Source organism: Phocoena sinus, chromosome 12 (genome assembly GCF_008692025.1).
Source record: "Phocoena sinus isolate mPhoSin1 chromosome 12, mPhoSin1.pri, whole genome shotgun sequence".
Classification (NCBI taxonomy): Eukaryota; Metazoa; Chordata; class Mammalia; order Artiodactyla; family Phocoenidae; genus Phocoena; species Phocoena sinus.
This window is the reverse complement of record NC_045774.1, coordinates 56,749,520-56,777,062: the sequence shown is the minus strand read 5'-3', so window position 1 is coordinate 56,777,062 and position 27,543 is coordinate 56,749,520. Positions and strand designations below refer to the sequence as shown.

The 27,543-nt window shown below is 34.9% G+C and overlaps 1 protein-coding gene across 3 annotated transcripts in view; it reads left to right on the top strand.

Annotated features, from left to right (window-relative positions):
- Positions 1 to 27,543, top strand: part of GRIK2 (glutamate ionotropic receptor kainate type subunit 2) — a 631,568-nt gene that overhangs the window by 294,169 nt on the left and 309,856 nt on the right. For all 3 annotated transcript variants that reach the window (XM_032651171.1, XM_032651172.1, XM_032651173.1), the window contains exons 5-6: positions 5,816 to 5,869; positions 8,722 to 8,895. In XM_032651171.1, coding sequence (XP_032507062.1) covers positions 5,816 to 5,869; positions 8,722 to 8,895 — 228 coding nt within the window. The remainder of the gene's footprint in view (positions 1 to 5,815; positions 5,870 to 8,721; positions 8,896 to 27,543) is intronic.

Sequence of the window (27,543 nt, the reverse complement as noted above, 5' to 3'; positions counted from 1 at the left end):
GGCATGTGGAATCTTAGTTCCCCACCAACCAGGGATCAAACCCATGCCCCCTGCAGTGGAAGCGTGGAGTATTAACCACTGGACTGCCAGAGAAGTCCCCTGTTTTTTAAATCAAAGTGTTATTGTTACACAGTCGGTTTAAAAAAAAAAAAGCCAGAGAAGTCACCTTGATGTGATTTTCTGATAAAAAGTCTAAGTACTTTAATTAATTGTCTTAAAAGAAAAGTAATATAAATATTGATGATCTTTAAAGCACATTGAAGTTCCGAGGTTACTTTCAAATGGCTAAAATGCCGTTTGTTAATGTGAATATTGATCAGTGAAGTAGATATTTCTGTTTTGTGCTGAAATGAGAGAATAAACTTCAAATCAACAATTAAGCAGCTCAACCATTAAAATCAACTAGTAAGAAAAAGAGAAAAAAAAATTGTTCTTTACCTGTAATGTACGCTGAGATGCCTTACACATTTGATCTTATTTAATTATCACCGTAACCAAATGAAGTAGGGACAAGCTCCACTTCACAGACAAAGAAACTGAGTCTCAGAAAGATTAAGTAGCTTGATCAATGTCCATCACTGATCAAGGAAAGAGCAGAGGGATTTATATTTCTCTTAGTGATGTTAGGAAGTATTCATTTCAGAATAAGCATTGCCTACCTAAAAAAATAATTCTAAATCAATCAAATGAAACAACTCATAGCAGTAAAACCTCTTACTATTACTTCAGCACTATTCAGGCCTACAGCACACTGGAAAACAATTATTATTAGCTCATATCTTATATATGAGGGGGTTGATGTAAGGGGTTAAATAGCTAGTACAAGGCTATACTATGTAGTAGAGCCTGAATTTGAACACAAGTCTTTGGACTTTGTTTTTTAAGCTCTTCTATACACACTGGCTGACTGGAGATTAGCCACCTGTCTTGACACCTCTCAAATGTAGGATAAAATATCTCTACTAGAGAGTTATGCAGATTCAGATGTCAAATTATATCTCATAAAATATAACTACCAACAGTAAATGTCTGTTATAACATGGTTAGTTTATTAAGCAGATGTTTATCCAATCTTCCAATATGGATGTTGGTTTCACTACAGTAAAATATTTAATTGGATTTGGAAAATTGCTCTAGTGTTATATTTGAGTAATAAAGAATATAAGTGTGGTTGTTGTTGTTTGGTTGGGTTTTTTTGGGAACAAAATGATGTGATAAAGTAAGCACTGGAATCTAGAATAGGGATTTGTTTTTCATTTAATACCAAACAATTCTTGGTCACATTTAGAATACACAGACTTGGAAAGGATACCTTTCCTTTATGCCTGGAGTGAGTATCACTGTAGTATCTGTCAGTGACAAATAATAGGCTTTTGGTAGGCTTTCTCTAGGCCTCCAACAAGTATATAGGTGATCAGTTGTCTTGTCTCTAGAGTAACTAACTCTGACTTATTTTGCTCTTTGAAAGGTGAGAATATCCATCACCTTTAATAATAGAATTTCCATTCTGGCTTCTAGTTGATGTATCCCTTATTTCATACTTGTTTTCTGATGTGTAACCTGCTATTTGCAAAACGAAAACAGAATTAAAGTAGTATCTAAAATACATACAACAGTAAAATTATATAATTTTAACAAGATTAGTAGGTGAAAAATCAGAACGGAGGGGAAATGAGAATATGAAAGTTAAGTTGAAGTCAGAGTAACACTATTGCACAGAATGCATACTTTTTGATCCTGTAACACTGGCAGACCACATGTGGTGGGATTTTTTTTAAAACTTACCTTGTCCCAGAGAGCATTTATCTCATATTTGGATCTTAGCTACTCTAGAAACCAATTCAAAACAAAAGTAAATAGCTTCTTTTTTTGTAACTGCAGCAGTACATTTAGTAGGACTCCATTTTGTGATTTATGAAATTTTTCTGAGATTCCTCAATGTTGGCTAATGATGACACTCCAAAGAAATGGTACAGGAGTTGAAGATAAGGCACAAATGGGCTTTCAGCTTGTCTGGCTTAATCCAAGAACAAATATTAGGAATATCAAGAAAAAGAGATGTTTGTTTGTTTTATTTAAACTGACTGAGCTCTTACTAAATAGTGAGCAACCATGAATTTGAAGTTTTCCTGCCTGAGAGCTTTAAAAGTGAGTGAAGCCTGGGCTTGGCTAGATGTCCTCTGAGGCAAATTAAGGGCACTCATTGGCATACATGTCTTAATAGCAAAAGATTCCACCTCTACTCAGATTTGTCAAAGAGAATCCTCTATGGCAGGGCCAGGATGCTGTGGAGTAAAGTCTAACGAAGACATTCTATCACAGAAAAAAATAGCAACCAAGAACTTTAAAGTCCATATCAGAGAGTGTGAAATCAAAATTTTTAGCCTGGAAAAATGTAAAAGCAGATACAAAGAAACTGCTACAGCAGGAAGAAGTAAAATATAATAAAATTTTAAGAAATACGTATAAAGTCTAACCCCTCCAATTGTTAACCTTAAGCAATGTAACGTCCAGATATAACCTGAAGGATAAACTGGTTGCAAATTATATGCCTGGATAACTGCATGTGTTAATTTGTCATATGGCATTGTTAACACTACATCAGTTAAATGTTGGGAAATTCTAACAATATTTTGATTTTGGAAAAAATCATTCTGTGGTATTTCTTTCCAGGAGAGGTGATGTGGCACAAGCAATTTTCTTTTGTGGCCACTCTTATTTACACACAAGAAGATAATAATTTTGTTCTTTTTAATGTGGTTTGAAGTGTGCACACAGTTCATTCAGAAGCAGTAGTAGCAAGACATAAATGCTATAAATAAAAGAAGGTCCAGAACAAGTTCTTTTTTAATTCCCATTGGAAATTATTAACTCACCTTTCAAGAGAGTATCCCCGTTGTTCACTTTTGTTCATGTTAGAGTATAGGTACTCCATCAAAAATAACTAAACTTTTCTACTTAGATCTAAGTTCATAGTCCATACTGACTCTTGTTTTCAGAATCAAAGACTGAAGGGAGGTCAGTGAAATGCTCACACAGTCCTCAGTTATCCCTTAAAGGTTTCTTTTCAACGTAATGTAGAAGAAACCTGGGGCTTATGCAGAACACCATTTTCTTAACCACCTCCCACCCTCGCCTCCAAAACACAATTTCCAGGATTGGGCTGAGATTCCCAGGTTTTCAAATTATCAAGGAGGAAACAGCCAAAATTTTAGAATGTATAGATCCTAAATGGATCTATATCTTTGGGAATATAAAATATGCCACTTTATAAAAGGCATAGATTATGCTCTATATCCAAGCTCCAAGAGTTAGAGAGACCTGGAGTTTATTTTCACTCACTGTATCAATTTGTTGGCTAATTTATTCATTCTTATTATGTCTTGGTTTCTTCACCTGTAAAGTAAGTATAATAACAGGACCTACATCATAGGATTTTTAATGAGGCCTAAATTGATTAAGATGTGCAGTGTGCTTAGAATAGTACCCAGCACTTTTTAGGCATTATGTAAGTGTTATTTATAGTTATACATCTGAATCGCTGTTTCTTTCATTTATCCCAATCGATATTTCTATGCCTATTGAGTTGGTAAAGTAAAAAATATCGACAAGGGTAATGCTGAACTCTCATTGAGTAGTTCTGAAGTTGCGAGACCTTTAACACATATCCATCAGGAACAATGAATACCTTCTACAAAGATAATCTTGTAAATTTTTATTTAATAAGAAAATTTTTCTCTTATTTTGCTTAAATGTAAATTTATCAGAGAGTTATTGGCTCATGTAATTTTTATCCATTCAGGAAATATTATTTGTTTCCTAAAAGTTGTACATCCAATTCGGTTGTGTGTGGGGGGTGTTCCCCATACCATAAGCAGTGCTCTGACGCCAGCACATTGGGTCCTACAACCCAATTCAGTTCTCACAGCATCTATCCAGAGGTAGCATCCGATTCTGCAGGTTAAGGGCTTAGTCCTACAAGACTGTTTCCCCACCTCCCCCACTTCGGACATGAACCCCAAGTCCAGGTAATCACTTGTGCTTCTGACCCACCGGCTATAGATTGGAGGTTCCTACAGCCCCCTCCTTAGGTTCGATTAATTTGCTAGAGCAACTCACAGAACTCAGAGAAACATTTTACATACTAGATTCCCGGTTTATTATGAAAGGATGTAACTCAGTAACAGCCAGATGGAAGAGATGCATAGGGCAAGATACAGGGAAAGGGCAAGGAGCTTCCTCGACCCTTCTGAGTATGCCACTCTCCTCGCATCTCCACATGTTCACCAACCTGGAAGCTCTCCAGATCCTCTCCTTTTGGGTTTTTCTGGTGGCTTCAGTTCATAGGCATGATTGATTAAATCATTGGCCATGGCGATTGAACTCAGTCTCCAGCCCCTCTTCCTTCCCAGGAGGTCACCGGGGTAGAACTGAAAGTTTCAACCTTCCAATCATGAGATTGCTTTCCCCTGGCAACCAGCACCCACTCTCCCATCTTAGGGGATTTTCCAAAGTCACCTCATTTGACATGAACTCAGTTGTGCTTGAAAGGGGCTTGCTAAGAATAACAAGACACCCATTTCACCTTTATGGCTCTGAAGCAATTTCAGGAAGTGAAGAAAAGAAACCAAATATTATAACAAAGATGTTCCCATTGCTTTTATTGTTTGGGAAATTCTAAGAGTATCTGGAGTTTTGTGCCAGAAATGGGATGAAGACCAAATACATATTTCTTATTATAAATTACAATATCACAATTCCTAAGTTCCTTTCCTCTGCTCAATTCTTTGATGCTACCTATCATTAACAAATGTTTCTCCCTTTAAAAAAAATACATTTTATATATCCCAAAATTTTTCACAAACATCTGTCTTTTCTTACTGAACAGCTAATGCTGTGGAAATACAAATTTTATTGTAGCTAATTGGTTAATACCTACCTATGGGCATGAAATACAAAGGATGTAGCTGGGGCAGCTACTTAGTAAACCAATTTGAGTAGTTAGTAGTTTGTGGAAGAATATTAGATGCACCTGAGAATACTTGTTTCCTACTAAGAGCTCTTCATTCAGCTCAAAAATGCATCATTTTTCAATTATCATCACCAGCTACTGTTCACTGATAAATAGCTATTTCTAAAGGATTCTGTATTTTCAGAGAGGAAATTGACACTTCTTATGACTGGGAGTTCTAACCCAAAAGTCCTTGTTTTAAGACTGATAGTCTAAAATTGATGAGGACTGTAGAAGTGTGAAATAAAATATAGTAAATTTCAATTGTTCATTAATAAAAAATAAACTTGCCTTTATCTGTACAGTGGTGATTTACATTTGCTTCATTAATACTAAGAAAACGTCTCTAAAATGCTAAAAAAAATTCCTGTTGGTATTGTACTTTGGAGCACTGTTTTCCTAATTGAGTAATACTTTTCAACAAAATAAAATGGTGTTCCTTATTATGGAATTTGTAGTGAAGATATTACAAATATAATGAACTAAGATTTGCTCATTTGAGATTTTGTTTCAAATTTATGCCTCTTTTAATATGTAAAACATAAGGTTTACAATTGCAAACATTCAATTAATAGCTTTTCTATCAAGAGAATTGGTTCAGAAATTCCTTTGTAACCACTAATCTTCTTTAACTATGGAAAAAAGATTTAGTTTGACCCAATTTTAATGTAACCTGAATACTATAGGCTGATTCTTCATTACATTCTGCTATTTTCATCTCACTTGTCTTATTGACATAATGTATTTCATCTAACGTGTACCTTCAATATTAATATTTTAATATTTTTATTTTTTACTTCTTAGGCATTAGCTATGGGAATGATGACAGAATATTACCATTACATCTTTACCACACTGGTAAGTAATTTATTAAAACATAAAGATAATGCTCTAAATTTTCTTATAATGAATTTCAGGATGAAAAATGGGTTTTTGAGTGGGAAGAAGTAATATAATACTGGCACTTTTAAAGTTACGATTTATTTTATTTTGATAAAACCCAAGAGGAATTATCATCATAGAGAACTAATGATTCTTGGTGGGAAGCTGATGATTTTGAAATAATATCGTTTCAGATGTTAATTCAAAATAATGTCATATTTATATTGCTTAGAGGACTTTCAGAACATAATGGATTTTAAAATTAGTTTGCTGAGAAATCAGTGTTTTAGAAAAGCACAAATTCTTATGTTGTTAGCTCTATTGACTTAACCGAAATCAGGTTTATTGAAGCTGCTCCTTTAGTAGATTAAATTTCCTATTCTGTTTTTGCATATGTTAACTTGGAATTTTTAAGTAAATATGATTTAATTTGCAATTAGCAAATTGAATGTTACCCTTATCTTTTGTCTTTACGTAACCACTACAGTTTTTTCTCAATATGCATGAAAATCTGACATTCTTTTTTTTATCAAACCTACTTATCCTTAGCTCTATTTCTTTACCAATACATTATCCTAGTTTTCCTTCCACTGTAAAACAGCTATCTGTCTCTGTCACTATTTCCTGCCCATCCCCCCAATATGAGAGTATCTCCAAGTTTGGGCATGTATCTTATTTTCTTTTTTCCTCTTCAATTATTTTCTTCAGAACTGGTATGTACTTAGAGCTTCAATTATGACCTTTGTTCAAATGAGATCTAAATGTCTATCTGTAATATTCCTGAATTGTTGTATATCGCTGCGTTGCAGAACGTTTCTAATCGTTGTGGCGTTAAGATAATTTCAAGTTATTTAAACCTTAATGGACTGTCCTCTGAAGTGACTCATCTTCTGACTCTTGATTCAAAACTTCCACTGCCTCTAACTCCTGTATCCCCAACAAAATGCCACTGATTTTTTCTCCATAGTGTCTGTAGTATGCATCTTCTCCTTTCCTACAATGACCAGTCTAACCAATACTCTCTCTTTGTTAACTCAAAAGTTTTCCAGTTGATCTCCTTGCTTTTAGGAGTCTTGAAGTTACCAGATTAAATTACTAAAATTTAGTAATTGGTCTAAATTACTGAATTTTAAATCTAAATTGATCACAATGGCTTCTTGTAAAAACAACTCTTCTTCAATGAAGATGCTTCACACAGTAGGTTGTATTTTACTGGTAAATACTAAGGCTAACTCTGCTGTATATCTGTATCACTTCCCACCAGGCAACTTTTCTGCAACCTGTGAGAAACTTAGTGATGGGCTGGTGGAGAGTGAGTAGAAGCCTTCCCTCGTCAGCAAATTATATTTCAATGCTGTTGAAACTCAGTTCTACCATAATCATAAGATTTTAGGGAAATCGAAAGCATCTCTTAATAAGGAAAAAAATGGAAAAAAAAAACTAGTTTAGTATATGTAGGACTCATCTAGCCTATAATTGAAGGTCCTTTTCAGTTTGATTCTAACCTAACTTTCCTATTTTCTTTTGCCGCTGCTCTCCCTCATGAATTCTCTTATAGCCAAACTGATTTAGGTTAGTCTCCTGAGTAGACTTTATATTTTCTAATTTTTGTATCTCTACTGACATTTTGGTCTCCTTTTGTCTTTTGCCTTTCAAGAGCATGGCCATTCTTTAATGGCAGCTCAGATCCCATCTGCTCTGTGAAGTTGTTCTTTACCATAAAAATTGAAAATCATTTATCTTGCTTCTGACTCTTTGCACTTATCACTTGTACTCTTTTGCCCCTTAACATATATTGCACTACATTATATATATATATATATATATATATATATATATATATATATAGCCAGAGAGAGAGAGATAATCTCCTTGGCTAGATTGCAAATGTTGAAAACTAAAAACCTAAAAGTTCCTTATATTTTTCACAGCACAGAATAGAGCTCAGGCCAACGTCAGCGTCTCTTCACTGAATTTTGCTTCTATAATCTAGTCTGTACAGCTGTACGAGCAAGCTGTGCCCAGGACCAATGGCATTGATCTTGCCCTGGCTCTCAGTAGTTCTCAATGTTGTCTGTAAGATCTAAGGAATAGCTAATGCCAACTCAATGGGGGCAAAAGTCGCACGTGCTGCATGTTTTCATAGTGACATCCGACTGCCCCGACAGCTTTGGCCTCCTATCTCCTGGGCAAATCCAGAGCACTCACTGTATACAGAGTAGAAAGGGCAACCAAAATCTGAAGTGTTCCTTATGGGGGAGTTGCTAGATAGGGTATAAGACAAAAGAACTACAAGAGTTCTTGTAACCAATAAGGCCAGTTTTGTTAACTTTTTTCCTCAGCTTTGATATAATTTTCATTAGTTAGAAGCTATATTTCATGATCTGTTTCTTAAAATAAAAAGAAAAAAGACAAAGCAAAGTAACACAAAAATGGCAATAACCAGTCAAGGAAGCAAGACATGGGAAAACACCTATAATCAGTTAAATATAAAAGAGTAATGCATAAAATTTAAGGGCAAGCTATCCCTAACATAGAGAAGAAAGCTTATGCAGACCTTAAAGGTAGGTTGTAGAAAAGCCTGTTGTTCCACTGGTGGAACTGGAATAATATATATATGTACTTGTTTATGTAGAGTGTATATATATTTGCATTGGCAAAACATGAGGATAGTGTATTTGAATCTTGGTGATTTGTGATGTTTGAACATCACTTGAGACACAGTGGTGTTAAGTAACCTAAGGCAAGCAGGAATACATGATTATTTCAATTATACTTGCCTATGAATATTCTCTCTTGATACTAACACAAAGAAATTTGTCTTTTAGGACCTCTTCGCTCTTGATGTAGAACCCTACCGATATAGTGGCGTTAACATGACAGGGTTCAGAATATTAAATACAGAAAATACACAAGTCTCCTCCATCATTGAAAAGTGGTCTATGGAACGGTTGCAGGCACCTCCGAAACCCGATTCAGGTTTGCTGGATGGATTTATGACGGTATGAATACCCACTTAAAGATCAGTTTGTGTGTTTCTAAGTAATATTGCATAAATTATTGAGTCCTCTGGATCCAAACTTCGGTTTAGTTATTAATGTTAAAGGCATGATACCAGAAGTACTATTGCCAAAAAAAAAAGTACTATTGCCAATAATTCTATTAACAATTTTCTAAATCAATTTTATGTGGCAAATTTAACTTTTATCCAAGTATCTCAAAAAGCATTACAACTATTGTCAGAAAACTGCAATGTAGGGGATTTCTCTAAAATTAATTACTGCTATATATAGGATAAATTAAAGACTGAAAAGAAGACATTAACCTGAAAGTTATCCTTCTTAACTACCAGTATATGATTACTCTTCATCATGTTGGTTTCTGATATCTGATGTCATATAAATGACTTACATCACACTAAAATTTCCCTTGAGCTTACTCTTTAAGGTTCAGAATTCACCAATAATCACACTTATTTTCAAGTCTTGGTTTTAAACCTAGAAACTAGACTAATGTTTAAACTGTAAAAGAAGGGTACATTTTATGTAACTTTAGTTGTTTATAGCAGTTCTGCCAATGAAAATCTAATGCAATGTACATACATAATTTAAAATTTTCTAATAGCTATGTTAAAAAACATACACCAAAAGGTAAATTTCAACATTATTAATTTATTTTATTTAACCCATTGTATCAAAAATGCCATTATTTAAACAATCACTATAAAAATTATGACTGAAATATATTACATTCTTTTTTTCTGTTAAGTCTTTGAAAGTTGGTGTGCATTTGACACTTCACATATTAATTCAAACTAGTCACATTTCAGGTTCTCAGTAGCCAAATGTAGCTACTGGCCACCTTATAGGACCAGGTAAGTTTATACTGTACTATTGAACAAATTATAAATGTCTGATATATTCTCATTCAATCTATTTTCTATAGACAAAGTTACTGCTACAATTTGGTAAATAGCCCAGCACTTTGGCAATATTTACATTTCCTAGGTCATTAAAAAGTGTCATTCTAGGGCTTCCCTGGTGGCGCAGTGGTTGAGAGTCCACCTGCCGATGCAGGGGACACGGGTTCGTGCCCCAGTCTGGGAGGATCCCACATGCCGCAGAGCGGCTGGGCCCGTGAGCCATGGCCGCTGAGCCTGCGCGTCCGGAGCCTGTGCTCTGCAACGGGAGAGACCCTCATACCACAAAAAAAAAAAAAAAAAAAGATGTGTGGAAAAGCTTTTTCTATTATGATTGTAATGTTTCCATTAATTGCTTCGATGGGGCTTCAAAGTATGTTTTTAATGTTGTAGCAAAATAAAGGAAATTTTTGTGTTTTTCTTCCCTTAAAAGATTTAGTAATACAAATTGAGTGTCTTCACAGAGACTGTGAAGAAATCATAGTTACCCTCTAGGCACCAACCTTCTAATGGAAAGGAAAAAAAAAAAAAAGACATTTATTTTCTTTTAGTGAGAAAAATAACCTACTAGAATTTGAAAATATCTTATATCCTATTGTTTTAAGGAAATAGTATGAGGGGAATTTTACTCCTGTGCATAAAAAGAGATGGTTGACTAGTTCTAGTATTTTAGTTTTAACTTAAGATATATTTGAGAAACTTTATTGGGAGGAAAATACATAAATAACTTAAAAATGAAGATTTTTTTTTTCTGAAGTACATCCAGATTAAAAATAAAATACAACCAAGAATAAATTACAAATATATTTCATTCCCAGTTTGAAGATGGTGAATCAAACTTTTGGAACCTAATAGACAATGTTATTTTTAAAAATTAAAACATATACTTCCTTTTAAATTGTTATTTTAATCATGTATATATTTTTTCCATATATGCTTTCTAACTCTTTTTACCCTTCCTTAATTTCAAGATGGATATTGTTATTTGTTATTCAGAACCATTACTGAATGGTTTTAGGAAAAGTAAATCAATAGGTATCATGGCAATCTTAATATTTTCATACTCTAAGTCTTCTACTGATACGTCCAAGGATTAGTGTGCCCTTTTATATATCAGAATCACAAAAATTATCCAGCCTTACTTGGGTACTGTGTGTATTTCAGTATGATTCCTATATGACTCTACATGTCATCCCTTGAAACTTGTAGTAAGTTAAGTAGACTAGTGAAAGAGATAAATACGAAGGAAGATATATTAATTTCATATCTAGGAAGGTAGGGGCTCTTGGAAAGAATTAACCTTCATAAAATGGATCAAAAAAGAGAAAAATCAGTTATATTTCTGTATACTAGGAAAGAATAATCTGCAATTTATTAAAATTTATAATTTGTATAAATAAATAAAATTCATTTTCTAAAATAACAACAACAACAAAAAATCCAGCTATGTGTCTACACTAATGCTAAATGCTTTGCATGCATCATTCCATTTAATCCTCAAAACAACTCACTGAGTTGGTACCATTATTATTCCCATTTTACAGATAGAAATATAAGACCTCAAGTGGTTAACTAACATTCTAATGTCACACAGTAAATGTCAGAATTTTAAATTGAACCTGAGTCTTTCTGTTATCCAAATTTGAACTCTTAGTCGTTATTTTTACCTTCCCCCATTAGCCACATAATTACTCCAAGTCCCAGTATTTACAGTTATGGAGCACACAGGCCACTAGACAAGATGAGGACCTCAAAGTCAACCAAGTGTTTGGACTCTTTTCTTGGCTTTCCTAAACATATTCTTCTCAATAAAAGGTATATGCATGCTAAAAAGAAAAAAAAAAAAAAAAAAAAGATGGGGTGTTAGGATGAATGCAGGTTTAGGTTTTTTCTTTCTAGCCATGAGTCCAGTCCTCAATCCTGCCCTTCTTCTGAACTGACAAGTGATTTAGTGGGAGTGGATAAGTGATAGAACAAAAATACACTGATGAGAAAATGATTAGCCTATTTATTGAAAATTCTGGGCATTGTGTATAGACCATAGATTTTGAAATCTTCAGAAAAATTTTTAATGCCAACACTCTTCTCTTTGTTATAGTCATGAAATACTTTTCAAATAGATCTTAAATAAGAAAAAGAAAAGAGTATAAGGGATAATTACCTGTTTATTTATATATCTTTATTTGAGTTACTGCAAAATATAAAAACCACCAGAAGACTTACATGAGAACATTTTTAAAATGAATGACTTCATTTTTAAAATGAAGATAAATTTCCTTGTATGAGCACTTTTTGAATAGTTCTTATCTAAAAATGTGTGCCAGCTATTTTTTTATTATATTTATAAATAGAGCATGGAACACAAAATATTTTAGAAAAAAAGTTTGCCATTCAAATAAAGATTTCTTTTAAAATGGATGCAGATTAATGACTTTTTTACAATTTTCCAAAAGGAAAACTGACAATATCTTTTAAAATATTTCATTAGATAACATTATACAATGATATAAAAGATTATATATAAAATATTTTATTATATAAATTAATTATTAATTATAAAATAGTGCATGATTATTATAAAATAAAACCAGTATGAGATCTGTTTAAAAATATTGGTATATTTATGCCTTGTATGAGTATTCTTTTTCTTTTCCACTTAAGATTAGATTGTAAGCATTTTCCCAGTTATTAAATGTTTAGGAAAATAAATTAATTATTTAAAGAAATTTTAGAAAATATTAGAAAATTTAGAAAAATATATATATATATTTCCACCATGAATGGAGTAAGGAAGTTAAGAGGATTCTAGTTAGAAAAGAAAAGAATTATAGCCTGGCATTGTAGAGTTGGCAACATTCCGTTTAGTCAATTCATGAGATCTCAGTGTTTATATATCCCTTGTTCTTTTTTCTCCTTATGATCCCATTAAGAAATGGGATTATCAGCAAAGTCCCTAGTACTTGGACCAAGACCTATTATCAGTATCATAGTCATTTGTCACTATGTAAGATCACAGTGCTTAGATTTGCACTTTATTTCTTTATGTTTAAGCTATAAAAAGAAACAGTGAATTGGATTCATAAGAATTTTCCTGGTTGAGTTAGCACCTAGGCTAAGTGTTTATCTGTTAAATGACTACTGAATACAAGACCATTTCTGCCATAGTTGTAGTTCCTTCTTCTATGGTCTGGGAACATCATATTAAAGATATTAATGCTAGTAACTCAGTAAAATTCTTATCTTCATTTGGTATAAACCCAACCAGGGAACCAAGTCACACAATACATCCAAACCTGATCTCACTAAGAAGGAAGGAAGAAAGGAAGTCTGACCCCCTTCCTTCACACATAAGGGTTTTGTTTTTAACTCATATCACCTTTCTCCCACTTTCCCCCATGCCCACACACTGCCATCCAGGTAGTACTCTAAATGCCTCCCTAGACATGAGCCCTTATTATAAAACCCTTTCCCTACTGTGCATTCTTTATTAATTATTCACATATTTTCATGCCCCTGGGAGTGGGGAGGCCCCCTTCAGTGAACATCTTTACTGTCCTTTACCGCGTGATCAGAAGGCATTTCTCCCCATCCTCTGACCAGACATCTACTTTCCCCAGGCACCGTTAACTATAGGGTGGGAATTCACTTTTTTGAATCCATCAGCGTTTGACAATGGTTACATTTATTATTGACTTATTGAGTTTGCAACAATCTCAATTCAAGAGAATGAAATCAAGTAGAAACACCTCAAGGTAAATTTTAAGCTATATCCTGGGACTCCTTCCCAGTGCTCCCATTATGTCATGCATCTTAATGCTAATGGACCTGTAATCCATTTGGTATTTTACAAATACCATTTTTTCTTATGTTGTTATATAATATCACATATATCCCTTGACAATGTAAATTTGCAACACAAATCAATAATGACTCTTTCATTCAAATTATTTTAGGGAGATTACCGTTTTTGGAAATTTAAACTCTTCGAGACTTACTGCTCTCTCCATTTCCTTTCTCCTCTCTTCATATCCATCCAACGATCATCAAACACTGTCAAATCTACTGTATCAATATCTTGCTTAACTACATTCTTCTTTCCACCCCCAGAGCTGTGCCTTGGTTAAGGACCCCATGGTCTCTCCCCTGGCTGTTGCAATAGTCTCCTCACTGAATTCCCACTTCCTAACGTCTCTCCTACACTTACCTTTTTCCTACCATGAGCTTACCAAAACATACTGATGACTCCTTGTCATTGAAATTTTAGCTCATTTGTCAAGCCTGCAAGGCCTTCCATGATCTGGCTCCTGCTACTTCTCCAGCCTCGTATTTGCCTGCTCCCTGCTCTTTTAAGCCACCCATCTCACCATCTCACCCTGGCTGAGTCAGCAATACTGATGGCACCTCCTCATTTCAGCATGGGATGTTCCCATTGTCTGAACCACTTACCCCTGTTTGAATGTCTGGCATATTCCTACTCGTGCTATGATTTTCAGGACTTGTGTACCTTTCCCATGAATTTGCTGAGTCCTCCAGACATTTTACATGTGTGCACCTTTTATTTATGCACTTTATATATAACTCCATGTTAAAATTTAACTCTGGGACTTTTGTTTGTCTTCACACCCCTTTCTCAATAGATTGTAAGCTCTTTTGAGGCAAGAACCAGGTTTTGTCATTCTTGAAGGCCCTGGACCTAGTTCAGTGCCTGATGCAAACAAAGTAGGGGCTCATCATGATGGAGTGTCTGCCTGATTGAATAAATGTGTGTGTTAATTTATTTTAATCATGCTGCATCTGTGTTCTAATCAGTAGGCCTTCTCACTTTCCCAAATATATTCTGGGGAGCGTTTTTTATTTACCTACTTGTATTTTATTATCAAGATATCTAATCACTTAGCAAATACAATTAGGCTAGTCTCAATTCTTTGTTAGAAAAATACCTTAAAAGACAAAAACTTAGAAATGCTTTTGATTAAATAGTGAAAGTTTAGTGAGTTAGAGGAGTAGTTCCCATTCTCTTTTGCGAAAGAAGGGATAATGTTTATAAGGGAGGTGAGTCTTTAAGTGTTTAAGTTCCAGTGTCCTCCTAACAATTATTTATTTGTAACAACAGACCATGGCCCATAAACTTTATAATTTCTTTCCTCATTTGATTAACTTAAATTAAAAGATAACATCTAGTGTATACATTCCCAGCAGGGAGTTAGCTCATGTACTAAAGGGGCACAGTGATCACTCTGCTACTGTACAAAGATTTACCTTTAGAAAAGTCAATGAAAATAGAACCATAGAGAAATAAAGTAGGACCAGGCAAGGCTGTCATTTGCTGCTAGAACTACAAGTTTGCCTTAGCTGCTGTCTGCCTGTCTTAATTAGCTGGAGCCATTTTATTTGATTCAGTTGAAATGAGAATAAAAATAAGACTTTACCAGACAATGGGTCAAACTAACTTGCCATTTTTTAATCAATAAAGGCATTTTGAAGAAGGTGGTTTTATTTCATGTGCCACTAAAACATCAAAAGTATAAAAAGTAACAAAATAACGAATTATCCTTTCTTTGATCAATTTTACTCATGAGTATGTTGTACACGTTACCCTGAATTTTATACCAGGCACTCAGGATTTCGTAATGAAGTCAGTACCTCTGTTTCCTCACAGAAGTTAGGGAATTGACAAAATCAAGAAGACAGTGAATGTCTTACTGATCACATCTCACGTCTTTGTCAGTACAAAAGTCATATTCAAACTTTAATTTCATTTTAATTTGGTGTTTCTTTGATTGTTCTAGTTCCTAAGTCTTCCTTCAAATTCTTGTTAAAATTCCTTGTTTTCCATGCTGTTTTGTGACAGCAAGGACAAATATATATTTACCAGGGGCTTTACGTAACTTCATGGTATTCTGCTGAAAATGTATAACATTTCACAAAATTTATTCACATAATTGCTACTTTTATTCTTATCTTTACCACAGAAGAAATATTTGGGGGTCTGTATTATCAAATATGGCAGAAATATTTGCATAAGATGTTTCAGGGTATATAATGAAGTCATAAGCATAACATTGATTACATTTGTATATGATTGATTTAATGAATAGTAAAAAGACATGGAGTATGTCACATGAATAACAGAATGGCACTGTATTTCTTCACTTTACCTACCTATTAATCTTCCTTGATGTACTAAGCTGCAAGTTGGATCTGAATATAAATAATCGAGATGACCTAACAACCTCCATCGTTTCATTAACTTGGAGCATTCCGTCTAAATGCCTTTGCTCATTGGCAGATTAAGCAATCAGCATTTATCTAAAGCTGATAAAAAGATGGAATTTCCATTTTAAGTAACTGTTTCTTGCATGAAAGATGACAATTGCATTGAAATATTTCCTTCATAATCGTGTTATTTTTTTAGGTCAATTTTAAAACTTTTCATTTGGAAAAAGTAAGGTTGAATCAAAAGATATTTTTTACCCCTTCTACCCTGAAAATCAAAATTTATCTTTAAAGCATTGATCTCAGATCATGTAATAAAAACTTGTAAAGAATTAATACATTTCTGCTCACAATTTTCCTCAGCTTCTTATATATTTAATAGCTACATAGTTACATATGTATGTAACCAATCCAAGACGGTATAAGGAAGTCTAGGTAGATGAAAATTTGTGTTATTTAGGAAGGAGGGTCCCTCAAGTGATAGTCAATGACAAGGACACCTAGAGAAGATGATGCCAATGCTCTGACGAGAAAGCAAAGTTCAACATTGTAGAGTCTAGGAATTAGCAACGTTCTGAGATTTAGGACTCCACATCTGTACTGAGCATCAAGATAGAATTGGTAAGAGTAAGCGATGAATGTAACCTTGAAAAAGCAAAATGTCAAGCAGGCAGTAGAGGTAAAGAGTCATCAAACTTGGGAAAGCAAATACAGTGCCCAATACAAAGGGAATACAAGGTGATTAAGAAAGTAAGCAATGGATCCTTTTACTGGAGCTGGCACTCAGGTTAGAATGGGGCTAACAGCAACTTTGACATAATGTTCAATGTCCTGGATTAGAGGAATGGATTGGAAAACAGTGGGAGATAAAGCTGGGATAAAATTTTTACATATCAATTAATAGATTATTATAAGTGTGCAATATTTACCATATAGGAATTCAGAATAAAGTCAGCATGAAATTGTTGGAATTATTTAAAAACAGAAAGTAAGAGATGACATTGTGGCCTATAAATAACAAGAAAAAAATATTATGACTCAGATATATATTCCTAATAAACAACAGAAAAGTTCTGGTGAAGGAAGGTTAACATTTGCTATAAACAATAGTACTTTCCCTTCATTGGATCTATTTCTAAAGTAGAAAGAAAGAGTGGATCTATTTACAAAATGTACAAAACATGTTTTCTGGCTATTTTGCTTTCAGAGTAAAATACTCAGAGCTAAGCTGCATTCTGTAATTGGGGATAGGATGCAGAATGAGAGGAAGTAGACTAGTCATAATTACTATCAAAACTGTATGTTTTCCTGTATTATTCTATTTTTATTCATAAGTTTAGGAACTTATTTTAGGCATTTTATTTTTTATTTCTATAATTTTGGAATTTATTTCCAACAAATGTTGAAATATAATACCAGATAAAAGATATCTTGGCCTTACTAAGTCCTTAAATAAAATAAATTTAAAAAATAATAAATAGTATTGTAAATTTTCATTTATGTATTTTATATAAAAAGAAATAATATAAAATATATATTTATGATCTATATAAATTCCTATTACTTTAGCTGCTGTTGTGAGTAATAAGCTATTTACTAGAAAGACAATAGTACTGGCTACAATACTAATAGTATAATTAGCATTTATAATGTATGACCTCAAGTACTAAATATGTATAAGAGTTTGACAGATTTTTATTATTAAACATAACTATAAAATATTTATTTATAAACACATACATTTAACTATAGATTTTATTAATTTTGGACTCAATACTTCTGCCAAATTTTAACAAATTTTCCCTCTTCCATACTGTGATTTATAACAAACAAATTGCAGCTCTCTTTTGTCATGCTAAATTTCAGAAGAATTTTATTTAAAAATTGAGAAAACTGGAAAATATTTCAAGTAAATAAATAAATCAAGAACTTGATATATAATAAAATTTATATTATAAATAATAAACAATTATAACTGATTTTTTCCATGTAAATATATACCACAGTAGATGTTCACTCTTTTTGTTTTTAAATTACCTACCTCTGTATCTTACCAATGCAGAAATTCTCTCACTTATTTGATCCAAAGGATTACCTGACTCTGTTCTTAGAAATAGGAGCATACACATATATTAAGTGTGTATATTAAGGACCCTAGGATATATAGGAGTCCTAGGAAGTTTGATCCAAGCAATGACTCTATATATAAACTCTGAATCTAGTTCCTATTGCATGTTACCATTTGTATTGACAATCTCTATTACAAAATAACCTAATTGTGAAATGTATTTAATGCTTACTATATCTTAGAGCTATTATTGCCTTGTAACAATATCATGGGGGCAGTTGTAATCCTCATTTTATAGATGCAGACACATAGAATAGGCAGATTATATATAAAGGAAGATCCCTGGACTATAGTCAGAAGCATATAAAAGAATCCTTAAGCATCCAAAGGTAAAAGTTAAGCATGATTAATTCAAAATCAGCAAAAAATATTACATGTATTTCTTCTTCTTCAACTTTAATATATAGAGTTTTACACCAATCTGGGGTGAGGTGGTGAGTAGTTGGTTTACCAAACCCTTTTATTTCCTTCCCAGATTAAACCAATAAATAGGGAATACAAGCCAGCATCTGAATCCCATTTCCAGTCCTTTCTAATGCTGTTTCTTTAAGCAGGTTATTTAATTAACCTCTTTGAGCCTCACTTGTCAAATAGAAATAATAAATTTTAGTGTGTTGTCCTACAGATCGAAAGGGATAATGACTTAACATATAAGAATATTGTAAACCTACCTGGCTTTTTATAATTATAAGCTATATTATTGCCTCCTCTTAAAATCTCAGTGCCTTATAAATGTAAAACAAATTTTGATACAGGGCTTATAGCTTAATTAATCCAAACATATTATTTCAGCATCTTTTGTCATTTCTTATATGCAGTAACACTGTAATAGATATGTAGTATGTGTGTGTGTTTGTGTGTCTGTGTGTGTGTTGGATGGTTAATTGATATAGAAACCTTGAAAAGCATTCACACAGAATCTGCTTAGTACTAGAATCTAATAGTCTTCTTTAAAAGTGAACCCAATCTCAATAATTTGAAATGTTCTATTAGAATGATGTATCCCTATTTAACAGATTTTTTCTCTCTTTTTTTTTAACATCTTTATTGGAGTATAATTGCTTTACAATGGTGTGTTAGTTTCTGCTGTATAACAAAGTGAATCAGCTATACATATACATATATCCCCATATCTCCTCCCTCTTGCTTCTCCCTCTCACCCTCCCTATCCCACCCCTCTAGGTGGTCACAAAGCACCGAGCTGATCTCCCTGTGTTATGCGGCTGCTTCCCACTAGCTATCTATTTTACGTTTGGTAGTGCATATATGTCCATGCCACTCTCTCACTTCATCCCAGCTTACCCTTCCCTCTCCATCTAGTTAGAAGTATGTGAAATTGTATGTGCCATTTATTTTTTCCTCAATGTTAGGTAACTTCTTCTTTAGGTTAAGAAGATGGCTTGTTGCGCACAGAATTATAGGATGGATTTTTACTTGAGTTTTTTTTTTTTATGCCACTTACAGAAGACTATAAAATCTATTCTATTTTCATCTTAGAACAAGAAATTTGGAATCAGAATCATCTGTCTATTGAAACCAAGATCTGCTTAGTACTTCTTTTATAAACTTCTAATTATTTAGCATCTTTGAGCCTCAATTACCTCATCTATTTAAAGGAAATAGTAATGCCTACATCATAGAGTCACTATGAAGATTAAATACATGACTTTTATACTGCTCAAAGACAGTGTCTGGCACATAGTAAATCCTCCAAAAATAGTATTTGTTTACTTCAAGGCAAATACCATTTCTGCGCTTTAATGTAAGTGCTATTTCTGTTCAGGGTAAAAGTTCATCATTCTCAAAGAGTCATTTGATTTCCTGTTTGTACAAGTGTAACAATTGAATTAGGATGCAACTATGTAAATACTACTTTTTAAAAAAATGTCAGAGTAGGTAGCTGCTTGCTTTGATGCTCTGGGTGAGATTAAGTGAATGAATGACATGCATCATCACTAGTTTTACTACCAAATTGTTGCTGTTCATCTCATCACACTGATACCTAAGTAATTGTGTTTACATTAGAAAGACAATTTTTTTAAAAAAGTGTAGCCTATACAGTTTTGTGATATAAAAGCCTAAGAAACAGTCTAGGATCTACTCTGATGCACTAATTTCCAAAATATGCTTGGCCAGTACTCTTTAAATCAACATTAATAAATCAAAAGAATATCTCAGACAAAATGAAATGACGAGTTTTAGGGTGAATTTGCCTAAGGGATATTAGGAATTCTCTTGCTTTATTATGCAGAGAGGAAATATTATGTTGATCTTTCATTTGCCTTTCTAAAATAATTCATAAATATTTTATTCATTAATCTTCAGAATACCCTATGACCAAATTGAACCAGAAGGGAAAAGTAAGTTGTTAAACAGATGTTGAAATGTTATTTCCGTGAAGGAAATCAATCCTTCATGAAAAATTCCTGTATATTGTTACTCATTAATACATTCTCCACATAGTTCTTGCACACTTACTATGTGCAATTTGTGTTAATATATCATGTGGATGATGAAAATATATATATACATATTATATATTACATGATGTCTGCACCTGAAGAATTATCAGTTAAGTAAGGAAAGTAAAACATAGCCTTAAATAATAATAAAAAAATGCTGACCTATAATAAGGAATATATTTAGAAAATAGTGTGTTTGGATGGGAGTTTATCCACCTTTTGTTAAGGATGTAATTACAACTTCACATAAAATTGAGAATGGTTACGTGCCCAAGTTAACAGGAAAAACAGTTCCCTTTCTTTGTAGTTCCTTCACTGGACATTGTAAAAAATCCACCATCCTGCGATAAATGCAAGAAACTCAAAGACATTTGATCAGGTTGATCAGGCCAACTGACGGAGCCGTAGGCTGCACTGTAAGATGCTCCACTCAGATGTGCCCTGTTGAAGCTGGAGAATTCCATGGCTGCTACCCAGTTTGAAGCACTCCAGAAGGTAGTACCACAGTTCTGGAGCTGCTGCCATACTTAGGGTCCTGGTATTTCTTCTGAAAACATGGCTGGCAAATGGTCATCTCCATCCACTCATGCCTCTATTGCCTCTGGTGTTTGGGGCCATTTTTGCCAATTGTCTCTCCACATCCTGTCTAATCACTCACAACTGGAACAAGGGCTCAAGTTCAACTTGGCCTAGATTCCCACTATTTCAGCTTTCAGCTTTGCGGTTATTTAACTCTTTAGTTTACACAATAAGCGTGCACCTGGGAGCCTGCCCGTATTGCCAGCATGACTGAGTTGACAGCCCCTGTCAGTAGTCACAGGCTGTTTGCAGACCTAGCCCTCCCCAGTGCTCCCAGGCCTTGTCTAGACTGGGGCCTCTCTCAGCTAGGAGTGTTTCCTCACATTTGACGGCACTTGGACAACCTCCGGTCCCTCAGAGGGGTTCTGGTTTGGGGTCTTGATTGTTCTTCTCTTAGGAGTTTCCTTGACTCCTTTGCAAATGTACTTCCTTCCTTCCCAGCAACTTTCAAGCCCCTGGTAATATTAAGGAATGGAGAAAAGAGTGGTCTCTGTAAAACCAAATGCACAGTTGCTATGGCTACCACAGAGAGGTGCAGAGTGGGCTTTCATCTACTTAAATACATTTTTTAAAAAGGTCACACAATGGATCTACTCAGAACCAGAAAACCTACACCAAGAGAATTTGATGTTTCTATCTTTCAACTTGGAGCTAAATTAATGATAAACATAATAATAATTATTATTTTAATTAGTATTATTTTTCCATCATGACCAAGTACTGGACGCACCTGCTACTTTGTTGTAAGAATTTGTAACAGTGGTGTGTTTGGGAAGTTTGGTGGGATTGGGAAGGGGGTTTGGGGGGAGGTAGTGCTTGAACTGGTTCTTGAATGTGAATTTGAACACAAATAGCTTTTTTTTTTTTTTTTTGCGGTACGCGGGCCTCTCACTGTTGTGGCCTCTCCCGTTGCGGAGCACAGGCTCCGGACGCGCAGGCTCAGCGACCATGGTTCATGGGCCCAGCTGCTCCGCGGCATGTGGGATCTTCCCGGACCGGGGCACGAACCCGCGTCCCCTGCATCGGCAGGCGGACTCTCAATCACTGCGCCACCAAGGAAGCCCCACAAATAGCATTTTGATAAGACTAGATGAGAGCAGGAAAGTCATGTTGGAAGAAGAGAATGGGAAGCCACTAAATGTTTTAGAATAGGACTGTGCAATAAAAGTACTATTGACCATTTACCGTGTGTCCACTCTTTGCTAAACGTTATGCAGTTTGTGGTAATTGTATAAAGATGTGCTTGCCTCACACTGTCTCTAATTCTTACCAAAATGATGCAAGATGAGCATTATTTCTCACTTTACAGATGATGGAACTGAGGCTCAAATATGTTTAGTATGTTGTCCAAGGACATTCAGCTCAGATGGAGGCTGACATTCAGCTCAGATGGAGGCTATCTAACTTGATAGCTCGTGCTCTTCCTGCCCTACCTTGTTCCCCCAAAGGCTCATCTGGTGGATCTGTGCAGGTGCATTAGACTTACTGCAGTGCTGGGTGGGAAGTTGTCATTCAAGTCGGCAGTAAGAATGACTGAAAAGTAGAGCAGAGAGGTCTCAAAGGAATGATTGAATGGGAAAGCCTTTTCGAGGTCGGAAAGAAGAATAAGGAGACAAGAGACGCTTTTCAGCTTTTCAGCTTTCCAGCTTAGATGACTGGGAGGACAGTAGTGCTTTTAATAAAAATGGGGCTGTCGGGCTTCCCTGGTGGCGCAGTGGTTGAGAGTCCGCCTGCCGATGCAGGGGACGCGGGTTCGTGCCCTGGTCCGGGAAGATCCCACATGCCGCGGAGCGGCTGGGCCCATGAGCCATGGCCGCTGAGCCTGCGCGTCCGGAGCCTGTGCTCCGCAACGGGAGAGGCCACAGCAGTGAGAGGCCCGCGTACCGCAAGAAAAAAAAAAGAAAAATGGGGCTGCCTGGAGGAGGTGGTGCTGGCTTGGAAAGGGGATGGCATTACTTACAGACACATAGAATTTAAGATGATGAAAGAAGGACCTGGCAAAAAGTTGTAAGCTGCAATACTGTTTCTCATTGCAGTAATGCCTCAGTTTCTTTTTCAGAAATAGGGGGAGACATCCTAGTTCTATGGGTATATGTTACAACCCAAAGAAAGGGATCTAGCCAACTTGTTTGGCCACCTCGACTAAGCAACCCTGGAAGTGAGAAAATTTAAGTCATATTGAATATCAGTAAAGAACTACTACATCTTTTAGTGCCTTTGTTTCTCAGTAGTCCAGCCAGAACAGCCTAAGGCTCTACAGCCAATGTGTCTCAGCTCTTAGGAATGTGCCTTGGGAGAAGAGATGTTAATTTGAATTCTGGTCCTGGCTTTCAAGGAAAATATTACCCCTGTTAAATGTTGCCTTTAAAAATCAACTTTTCAGACTCTATTCTCAGCTTTTAAATATTTATTCCTCTCTCCAAGTTCTTTACTTTATCAAAAGGAAAAGGGAAATGAATAAGTGATAAATTAAAGACTGTGAAATACCTCTAAAATAGGAACTTCTCTAGCCCCTAAGGCAGGTGCACATGAATTTAACTGACAAAAATCATGCCCAGTTTTCCAGATTTGAGAGCCTGCTACACTAAAATTTAAGTAAATTTTAAGTAAATTTGAAACAATCAAAATCACAGTAAGGTAAATACAGAGGTTACTCATTTGTTCACTTTTAAAAGCATCGTGAATATTTTGAATATTTAATATTATTTAAATTTTATTGACTAGATTATGCATACTGTAAAAAATTTGTAAACTTAAAAAATATATATGAATGAAAAGTAAAATATCGTGTTCATTAACACACCAAGCAAAGAGAATGGCAACCAACATTTTAGGGATGGGAAGCTCTCTTAACTTACCTTCCCTTAACTGATTCATGAGAGTAACCAAAGCTCTCTATCTATTGGCTAAAATAAACTGATATCCATAGCAGCCTGGAAACTCACCACTAGTAGGCTACCCTATCATGCTTCTGTATTTTGCTCCCACAGTTGGGTATTCTTAAAAAAGGTCGTTAGTGTTTCTTCCAAAACCAGTTTATGCTTGTTCTACTTATTAATGACATAATTCAATTAAATATTACCTCAAACAATAAAATACAAGGGCACTTTCAATTACAAGAAACCAAAACTGGAAATCATGGATAATCCATCATATTTGGGGTTTATGCAAAACAGAAGAGGGATTCCAATCAAGAGACTGATGAAAAGGGTGTCAGCTCTACATCAGTATGTTAGGGATAAATTTACAGTTAGATGTTTTACATTAAAATGAATTTTAAAGTATATATTTAAGTATATATTTAATCAAGCATCTTAATTAACTGGCTAAATATTAGCTTTGTTTGCTTTGGAAAACAGGTCAGCCCTGTACTTATTTCTTAATTTTTCTACACACTTGCACATATTTTATTAGAAATAAGATCATACGGTATATGTTTGCATGATGTTTTCTTAAAGTTGAACTAATATTTATTTAAAATCTGCTGTGTGTGAGGCACTGTTACTGGCATAGGGATAGAGTGATAAACTAGATAAAGATGAAGTTTACCTTCTATTTGGCAAAGAGTAGAATAAATGAAACAAGTTAGGGGAAGGGGACAGAGAATGATGAGGGGTGGGGAGGGCTCTTTAGCTAGGGTGTTGGAAGGAGATGATGTGTGGGATAGGCCTAAATAATGAGAAACAGGGAGCCATGCAAAGATTTCTGAGAAGCGCATCCTAGGCAGAAGGAAAAACAAGTGCAAACTCCTTGAGTTGGAAACAGCAAGTTGTATCTGAGGGAAAGAAAGGTGACCTCTCAGTGTGCTGGATGATTTAGAGAAAGAGGGGCAATGACAGAAGATTGGAGAAGTGGTCATGACACATAGCATTTAGCTCATTGAAGGACATGGGAATTTGGATTTTGATCTAATTGCAGTGGAAGCCCTGGAGGACTTCAGTGAGGGGAAGGCTATAATATGATTCAGGCACTGAGAAGATGCCTGTGGCTTCTGTGTGTCATTCAAGGGGGATGAGTTAGACAGCTGTTTTAGTAATGCTGATGAAAAATGCTGATGACTTGGACTCAGGTTTTAGCCATGGAGCTAAAAGTGATGGAATTTGAGATATAATATGGAGTGATGTGAACAGGACTCATTAATCGGTAAACTAAAGGAAGTGGGTAAGGTAAGGAGGAAGCAGCACCTGTTGTCAGTGTCTTACCTATATCCCTCCGACTTTATGGTTCAGGGTACCCAGAAGACTTGTAGCTGCCAGTACCTGCTTCTCTGTGTCTAAGGACTTTTTCCAGAAAGAAGCTCTGCTCATATGCCTAGCAGGCTAGGACTACTGGGTGGTTACTCCCCTCCCCTACAGCCCAAAGAAGCCCTTAACCAGTGAGAATGAATGTATAAATAGCCCAGCTCTCTCAGTCTTGGAGCGAGATAATTCTGAGATGTATCCTTTATATAATTTCTCAAAATGTACCTGTGAGATCGAGCTCCATTTACACGTACGGTAGCTGGCTTACCTACCACTTATTAGTTGCTTTCCCTTCCCTACATCACTTCTTCCCTTCCTTACTGGTGGTCTCTACAACTCCCAAGTAAGCATTTTCTGCTGAATCCTTGTCTCAGAGTCTGTGTCTGTGGGAACCCAGACTGAGACAGAGGACTTCTAGGTTTTGAAAGTCTGAGGAAGTTGATGGAAATGGGGCCATATACTGAAAATGGAGAAGAGTTAAAAAGCTGATTTGGGGGTGAAAAATCAGAATACCCTTTGATGCACTGTATGAATTATTTATTAGATATTCAAGTGATATTTTTTTGTTCAATATTGTATTGGTTGTACCTTAACAGTGTCAGACACATAATACGCACTCAATAAATAATTGTTAAATGAAGGAAAGAATTATTTGGGGGAATACATGATTTTGGAATGGCAGATGTTTTATGAAGCTAAAACTTAGGTGAAAGGTCAGGATTGGAGTACCGATTTGTGAGTCAGCAGGACATAAATAATATATAAAGCCCAGGGACTGGATAAGATCATCTAGGAACATAATGTGGACAGAGAGGAGAAGAGTGCCAAGGACTGACCTGAAAAGTAAGGAGCCAGCAAAGCTGATTGAAGAGAGGTGTGCAGTAAGGTAGAAGGAAAACAGAGAAGAACCTGATTTTGTGGAAGCCTAGAGAAGGAAACATTTTGAGAATGACAATGGTCAGTTGTGTCAAATCATGCTACTAACACCGTTCAAGTATGGCAAGGTTAGAGAGTTGGTCATTAGAGGAAATACATATGTACTCGTCTTTGCAAATGGGTAATGGACTTAACTGGTCACTAGTTACTGGGAAATTTTCTTTTAATGTCCATCTCTTTTTATAATAGAACAGTGTTACCTTAGAGGGAGTAGAAAAATCTTTAGAAACAGATTTTATAGAAAGATCTTTATAAAACAGAACTAGTAACAGTTAATGTAAGAATTTGCTGCCAGTGTAAGACAGCAGTCATTTATGATTGCCAACAAATGACAAAGTTAAACGTAGTAAAAAAAATATTTTGCATATCAATTAGTTTTACCATCTACTTTGATTCTCTTTAAATATTAAATATTGAATATACAGTTCTTTAAACTGCATTGTTTCTTTAATGAGCTATTTAAACTAAATTCTTTAAGAAGTACAATAATAAATAGGAAATCAACAGGGTTAGGAAATATATAAGGAGACGTGCAGAATTCTAATCTTCTTGCTGGTGTTGTATTCAATATTTTGCCTTCGTCAAAACGTACCCACAGGAACACAGCTGGACAGAATATCTTTCTGTGATCTTTAGTAACTCTGTAGTGCCCCATAAATGACTCAGCTACAATCAGTGAATGCGCTTCAGGCCTTGATTTTTGTTTTTAGTTCAAAGATGAACACCATGAAGACACCACACAGAGAGAGTTGTCATGTGTTGTTTCAGATCTTCTTTAGTAAAAGCTGAATTTTCTTGTTTTTGTTCTACCAAATATCTTCTATGCATATGATAGTTAAAAAATAATAAATCATTTTTGAATATATTAGAGACTATTAACCAGAACATGATAACTTTAAAGTAGGTGTCCCCACCCTCTAAAAACATAATACCACCCCAACACTTGTCTGTCAGCATATTTATCGTTCAAAAATTTTATTTTCTCATATTGTTGTATATTTGCAAACATGTACCTATACTACACAGAACATTAGTTTTTAATTTTATAATTAAAATATATCAAATATTGTATCTGTTTTTGTCCTCTATGAAGCAAATGCCAAGATATGATTAGATGTACAAGAGATTTATTGGTAGATATGCCAGTAAAGGATAAAGAGGGAGGAAGT